A 7,940-nucleotide genomic window follows, 5' to 3' on the forward strand; every position below is an offset into this window, starting at 1 on the left:
GGCCCGAACATGTATTGATATTTTGAGTATGACGGGTAGCTGATATGACGCTTGGCCGCCTATGATATATTACGAGTTGCGGCCATGTTGGCCATGATAGCTTATAGTATGATAGAGTTCGGCCATGTTGGCCTATGTATGTTCTCGGTTACGTCCAGCATTCAAGAGTTGCAGAGTGGTTCGCTCGAGCCAGTACGGCACTGGGTGCCAGCCACGCCTCACCTAGGTTTGGGTGTGACAAATTGGTATCAGAGCAAGTTTGTTCTAGGGAGTCTACAAAGCCGTGCCTAGTCGAGTCTTATTTATGAATGTGTTGTGCACCACATCTATAAATAGGAAGCTACACGGCATTTAGGATTGGTTACCCATCTTTCTGATCCATAAGAGTTTAAAGTAAATTTTGGGGCCTTTAAATTTTGGGGGACTAAGGCAACAGCCTCACTGGCCTAGCCTTAGAGTCGCCCCTGACAGCCATGCATATGGTTCTCTTAGGGGTTGTTTGGTTGGAAAGGAGTTATATCAAAATTAATTATCCCGGGATTAGTTATTCCACCTTTTCATGAGGATAAAAAACACTACAATCCCGGGATAACTAATCCCAAAATTAATTATGCCGTAGTTTTTACCAACCAAACATAAGATAAACTCTTCTTAAATTTTGTTTCGGAATTAGTTATTCCTTAACCCTCGTACCAAACGAGCCCTTAATAGCTTGGGTCAAACCTGCCATTAGTTACATTCAATAATCAGCTCCCAAGCCCCACGTGCTTTTCCTCACGTGGTAAATTCGATTCAACAAACAAATGATCAAACGGGAAAAAAAAGAAAACAGCGAAAAAGATCAAAGAAGACGGAATTCAAATCCTAACATTAAGCTCATTAGAAAATATTTTTCCAGAAAGCAAAAACCCGAAGGTTTTCACGTCCGCGTTCCCGAACTCATACTCTCCCTTCCGAAATCACACCCAATTGATTGATTTGCTTACTTGTAAAACCCTAACACTTAATTTTGGACTTCCAAACGGCGTCGCCTCTGGTTCTTTTGTTTCCCGTCGGGTTCTAGTTCAATTTGATTTGACATATTTTCGGCGACTCTCTATTTTATTCGGTGCTCGAAGTTCCTGTTTACGAGCTGGCTATGGACTACGAGCCGTATGATAGCAGTGGTGAGTTTTTACATTGACAAAAAAATTGATCTTTATTTTTCTTTTCATTCAAATAGGGTTTTATAGTGTGGTTTGGGGTTGGGGTTAGCGGAATTAGCACGTACATTGTTATTTAGATGAAACTTTTGGATTGTTTTGTCTCGTATTATTGTGACTAGGTTTTTGGGACTTGGAAATTTTGAGCAATTGTATTAAAATCTGTATCCGGCGTATTTTAAGGAATTCTTTTTCTTTGAGATGTGTTCGTCAGTTTAACTAATGCTTTCTGGTTGGTGTTATTTTCTTTCCTGTATGCGTCCGCTTCCTTAGTTATTGTCTTTTGAGAAGTTTAAATTGATTTCTTGCAAGAATTAATGTGTTTAATGGAATACTGGGCTCAAAGTTAAAACAACAACAACAACAACAACTACCCATTAAAATCCTTACCCCTACCCCGATAGGGCAGAGAGCAGAGAGGCTATTTCCGATAGAACCTCGGCTCAGAAAGACGAAAATAAAAACAAGAAAAGACAATTCATTAGTAACTCCAGTAGAAACCGTAATAGTAACAGAAGCATAACAACCAAAAGATAAATGACATGCAATAACAGTAACCAATATCCAAGGCCCGGGACTAAGATAAACAGCAAGGATAGTGTGGACTCAACATAAACTGCAAGACATCTAAGATCAAACCTAATCCAACCCCGCCTCACCCCGGGTATGAAGTAAGGAAAGCTCTACTACCCCCTAACCTACAACCCTAATGCTTGACCTCCAGACCTTCCTATCAAGGGCCATGTCCTCGGAAATCTGCAGTCGTACCATGTCCTGCCTAATCACCTCTCCCCAGTACTTCTTAGGCCTTGCTCTACCTCTTCTCGTACCCACCACGGCCAATCGCTCACACCTCCTCACCGGAGCATCAAGGCTTCTCCTCCGCATGTGCCCGAACCATCTGAGCCTCGCTTCCCGTATCTTGTTATTAATGGGAGCCACACCTACCTCCTAATCTTGTCTATTCTAGTGTGCTCGCACATGCATCTCAGCATCCTCATCTCTGCTACTTTCATCCTCTGGATATGGGAGTTCTTAACCGGCCAACACTTTGCCCCATACAACATGGCCGGTCTAACCACAGCTCTATAAGACTTACCTTTGAGTATCGGTGGCACTTTCTTGTCACACAAGACTCCAGATGCAAGCCTCCATTTCATCCAGCCCGCTCCTATACGGTGAGTGAAGTCCTCGTCTATCTCTCCGTCCCCCTGAATCATCGATCCAAGGTACTTGAAGCTATCTCTCTTGGGGATGACCTGTGATCCAAGCATCACGTCCCTGCCTATTTCCCTCGACTCAGCGCTAAACTTGCACTCCAGGTACTCCATCTTAGACCTGCTCAATTTGAAACATTTATCATTTAAAAAGAATTAAAACACTTATCTTGTTATGTTATAGAAAGTTGTGAACCATATTTGTTAGCTGAATTTATGTTATGGATGTGTACTGAACTTGAAGAGTCGTGATCTGACATATAGAAAAAGTTAGAAATTTTAGTTTCGAATTTTTAGAAGTGGTATAAGGTCAGAGAAATTTGCTTGAGGTGGTTTAGTCACATCTTACGTTAATCTCCAAGTACATCAGTTTGTAGGCGTGAATGAAGGGTTAAGGCAAACTTAAAATCACATGGGAGGAAGTTGCTTCAAAAGACATAGAATCTCTCAGAAATGAACGCAAACTTGGGAATAAAAAAATAATGAACTTTTTGGAAGCAAAAGATCCATTTAGGCGATTCCGACTAGTTTGGCTTTAAGCTTAGACATGTTGGTATGCTAATATTAGGTTTTCATCTTTTTAGAGATTTGTATGTCAATAGAAAATGTAAAGAACCTCAAGTGTTAGATAACCCCATATTATTTATTATTGAAACGGTTATAAATGGAGCGAAATGGAACTCATATTGCCTGCCTAACTAGCTTAAGATTGTTTTATGGATGTTATTGTTGGTACTCTCAATGCAGCTTAGTCTTAGTTTTAATGTATATTGGCAGAATGTGATCCTTGTTTCGTATATCAAGAGCAGTAGGGTGAGGATCCTTCTTGTTTTATGTAGTTGTTGGAATCCATGCCCGTCATTAGTCCCTGTCGGAGGAGGTGACAGTTGGATAATGCTAGGTGTTGTCATAAGGTTTAGGTGTCTTTATTAACTAGTCTTATGATACGTGAATTGCACGTGTTCCTGTCTCGATGAATATAATTTTTCTTAGAGAATTTCATAAATATATAAATTGTGTTTGAGTTAAAAAAAAATTAAAAGTATAAGTTCATGAAACCGATGAGTACTGATCCTATATGTCCATTTATTAAATAAAAATCAACGGGAAAAATCTTTGTTCCTAAAAATGATAAATGTCAACCCCATTTATCTAACTCTATAAAGGAAGAAACTTTGCCCCAGAAAAGTCCGTAGATGCATCATTATTTGAATTTTTGTGAGGAATAGACCTAGGTTCTCATGCATCCTTTATAGAAGATCTGATCAGTCTTATGATGATAAAGCATTACAAATGCTAATAATCGCTCTTATTTCTTTTAGTTGCTAGTCATGGATAGTATTAGGTAACCACACCCCTAGTTTGATCTTTTTTCTTTTTGACTACACGCAATAGTTATCTGCATTTATGGACAACGAGATAAACGACGAAACTTTACAACAGTACTTTCGTATCCGATGCCCTTGATTTTGTTGGAGGAAAGTATGTAGGAAAGAGAATTGCTTATGAAACATGAGTTGAAATCCAACTGATTTGCACCGTCTATTGCGAAGTTGGCCAATTAAAATTTGTTGAGGTACAAACACGTGATATGATCATATCTCACCTAAAACTTCTTTATGAATATTTGGTGTATATTCCTTTCTGTCATTTTGGTTGTTTTGTCATGATCTAACTTTTGTTATCTGACATTAATCTCTCTCTTAATAGTGTCACGTATAGTTGTTCAGGTGAGAAACTATGTGCAACAAATACAATACAACTTTGAAAATTGATTGGCAAGCTTGTGCATCTACGATTTTGAAATAATTAGTTGATTTTAACATAGTAAAATAACCTATATTCGTTTAAACTACCTAATATGCTTCATAAAGTTATAGATATAAAATATGATTATACTTAAATTTATCGTTAGATATCTGATATATATAAAAAATGTTTGTATGTAGTTGGGATGAATTTAATTTATTTTTTTGGTGAAAGAATTTATATATTAACTTCCACTTACGTAACCTTCGTGTTTGTGTAGTAGTTGTACGTGTGTATATTTTTTTCTTCTTTATTTGTATGCTCATTGGCAATTAGGTTCTTTTTTAATTTGACTAAAAAATTATAACTTTGTGGTTAAAAGAAACTTACTTTCTATGTTTAGGAAAGATTTAATACTCCTAAATAATAATTGGAGTTGAAAATGAACATACTTTCCTAGTATGAAATAAAAGTGCTTGAAATTATAGAACGGAAAGGAATTAAAAAATTAAATTTCTAAATATTAGGGGAATAATTTAATGACTACCCATAAATAGTAGGGAATTAATTAAGTGATTATTTCTAATTATTAGGAAAACAATCAAATGGCTATGTAGTCCAATGTGAACTCTATTTAAAAGGATAAAAAAGATAAACCATATTTTGCTAAGGGTGTTCATGCTTTTAATATAGTATAGATAGATAGTATGGTGCTAATATAGATAAGTTTTATAATTTGTTTTGTGTTTTTAATTTCTTACAATGCATAGGGTTGCTTGACGTTCTAGATCTCACAAACTGTCGATATTAATGCAGGAACTGATGATGATCTTCCTCCATCACATCAAAATAGGATTCCAAGAGGTGGTGGTCGAATTACTGGAAATGGAAGATCTGCTATCATTGGTTCTGTCCCCTACCCGAGAATGTATGGAGAAACAGATATGGAGGCCCAAATTCATCAACTTGAGCAAGAAGCATACAGTTCGGTTCTGAGAGCCTTTAAAGCTCAAGCTGATGCCATTACATGGGTATATTCTGTTATTACTGTACTCGTGAATCTAATATTTGTATTTGTTTGATCAGGTTTAAATGACTACTTGATTAATATATTTTCTTCAGGAGAAAGAAAGTTTGATAACCGAGTTAAGAAAAGAGTTACGGTTGTCCAATGAAGAACATAGAGAACTTCTTGCTAGAGTTAATAATGATGATGTCATCAGAAGAATAAGGTTAGCTCTCTAGCTAGCAGGGTCACTTTCTCCCGCATGAATTTTTTGGTGAGTCTTTCTGTAGTTTGGAGTTTGTCAAAATTTGGGGGCTAATTGTTACTCTATTGCTTGTAGGGAGTGGAGGCAATCTGGTGGGCATCAATCTGGTATGCTTGGTGGTGGTCAATCTGTTCATGATCCAATACCCAGCCCCTCCATTTCAGCTTCACGGAAGAAACAGAAGATTGCCCCATCTTTACCTTCTCAATCCTTTGCTGGACCATCTCCTACTTTTCTTCCACCTGCGGTGACTGCTGCAAACCAGCCATTTTCATCCGCTGCCAAGAGAGGACCTATTGCGGGGCCGAAGGGGAAAAAACATAAATCTGTAAGTCAGATGTTGCTAAAAACGTGAAAGCTTGCGGTACAAGTCAGTCTATAGTTCTGATATTTTCCTGCTATGTATATCTTCATAGGGCCAGATGATGCCTGGTGCGTCTTCAATGAAAATGCAGTACCCTACTCCTGGTCCTTCAGGAAGAGCCCAACTCGGTAATCGGTTTTCTGAACCTGCTGAAGCAGCATCATCTGATCCATTGGTTGGAAGGAAAGTGAGGACGAGATGGCCTGATGACAATAATTTTTATGAAGCAGTCATAACTGATTATAATCCAGCTGAGGTATGCCTGATCCTTTTAATTGGAATATTTACTCTTTTTTCTCCACACGGTTGCATGCTGAAATATTCATGCAATTTTTCAGGGTAGACATGCTCTTGTTTATGACATGGGTACTGCAAATGAGACATGGGAATGGGTCAACCTTGCTGAGGTAGTTAGATGCTATATTCTCATGGAATAAAACAGTTAAATGACTTTTTGGGTTGTCCTGTTGGTAAATCCTTTCGTGTTGGTTTATGTGGTTTCTGCTGCCATGAAACATTGCTATTATACACTTATAGTGTACAACAACAACAACAACAACAACAAACCCAACTTAACACCACAGATGGGATCTGCGGAGGGTAGTGTGTAAAAATAAAACAACAAGCAAAAGCAGCAATAATGTAATATGGTAATGGGAGCGAATGATATAACAAGTAATAAAGAACCAGGAATAAGAGACTACAAGAATAGTACTAGTACTACTGGTAAACTTAGGAGAAACTCACAACTACCTGTCAACCTACCACCTTAATCCTCGACCTCTACACCTTCCTATCATTAGTCATGTCCTCGGTGAGGTGAAGAAATGACATGTCCTGCCTAATCACCTCTCCCCAATACTTCTTTGGCCTACCCCTGCCTTTCCTCAAGCCTGCCATGGTCAACCTCTCACACATCATAACCGGGGCATCTATGTCTCTCCTATTCACATGCCCGAACCATCGCAACCTCGATTCTCGCAACTTGTCCTCCACAGATGCCGCTCCCACCTTGTCTCTCATTACTTCATTCCTAATCTTGTCTTTCCTGGTATGTCCGCACATCCATCCCAACATCCTCACACTTGTAAATAGTGTATGCTATGTATTCCATTGGCTTGTATTTTGGTCAAGCATGTCTTAAACTTTTCATGGCAAATTTGCACTTACAAGAAAGCAAAAGGAAATAGTAAGAGAGGTTCAGAATGAAAGTTCAAAAATGTTCTTAATTATGAAATCAGACCACTTCCTTCAAAAAGAGCTGGGAAGGGCAAAAAACACATGTGAAGTTGACTTGACTTGATTTCCCCTTGATAAAACATAACTACCACATATTTTGATGAGCAAATATAGATGTTCTATTTTTTCTACCTATTACCAGTAAATTTTATATGTAACTGGGTTTTTCCCTTGCTGCCTAATTTATGGTAAAAACCATATTCGTTGCATCTTTGTTTCCAAATCTAACGAAGTTTGGGAGGCTGCTTCACACTTCCATTTTCTGGAATATGCGTTGGCAGAACCCTGTATAAGTGTCAGTACAATGTTCTATTATATCTAAGTAAACTAGTGAAACCAAGACAGCTCCATTGTTTATCTATGAGTCTGACATTCTCAATATAGTGTAGTTCACTTCGGGGTGGATGATGTCCATATTGTTCGTTGTTCAAGTTCGTTATTTATCATATTGCTAAGTAGCGATCTTGTGAAATCCCCTTTTCGTCATCCATATATTGCTGAGTTTGTTTTCACCTCATTTGACTGTATCATCCTAATGATTGATATTTTAGCTTTTGTAATTCTGTTTTAAGTGTTGCCCCCTGGGCTTTGTTCTGGTGGTAAGAGTGGTGCAGCAAGTGATGTGTGGAGTAGGCGCATGTCACGAGTTCAAACCCTACCGCAAACAAAAGCCTGGTATTTAAGTGGAGAAGGGTTTGGGGGGAGTGTCCTCCCCGTTTTGATTTGTGCATCATTAACCCTCATGGATTTCTTTTCATCAAAAAAAAAAAAAACTGTTTTTGGTGTATCATGTTATATGATAGGCTTACTTTCTCTTATGTGGTTGTGTTTGTCTCAGGCATTGTATTCCCTGCTGCTATTATTTGGTACTACTTATCCTTTATCCCCCCCCCCCCCC

General features: G+C 38.2%; 1 protein-coding gene across 3 annotated transcripts in view; it reads left to right on the top strand.

The window, feature by feature from the left end:
- Nucleotides 1-819: 819 nt before the first annotated feature.
- Nucleotides 820-7,940, top strand: part of LOC109209616 (protein EMSY-LIKE 3-like) — a 14,070-nt gene continuing 6,949 nt past the window's right edge. For all 3 annotated transcript variants that reach the window (XM_019372924.1, XM_019372922.1, XM_019372923.1), the window contains exons 1-6: nt 820-1,166; nt 4,985-5,199; nt 5,291-5,400; nt 5,515-5,767; nt 5,856-6,059; nt 6,142-6,210. In XM_019372924.1, the coding sequence (XP_019228469.1) occupies nt 1,139-1,166; nt 4,985-5,199; nt 5,291-5,400; nt 5,515-5,767; nt 5,856-6,059; nt 6,142-6,210 (879 nt within the window). In that variant the 5' untranslated portion in view covers nt 820-1,138. The remainder of the gene's footprint in view (nt 1,167-4,984; nt 5,200-5,290; nt 5,401-5,514; nt 5,768-5,855; nt 6,060-6,141; nt 6,211-7,940) is intronic.

This window comes from Nicotiana attenuata, unplaced genomic scaffold (assembly GCF_001879085.1).
Source record: "Nicotiana attenuata strain UT unplaced genomic scaffold, NIATTr2, whole genome shotgun sequence".
Classification (NCBI taxonomy): Eukaryota; Viridiplantae; Streptophyta; class Magnoliopsida; order Solanales; family Solanaceae; genus Nicotiana; species Nicotiana attenuata.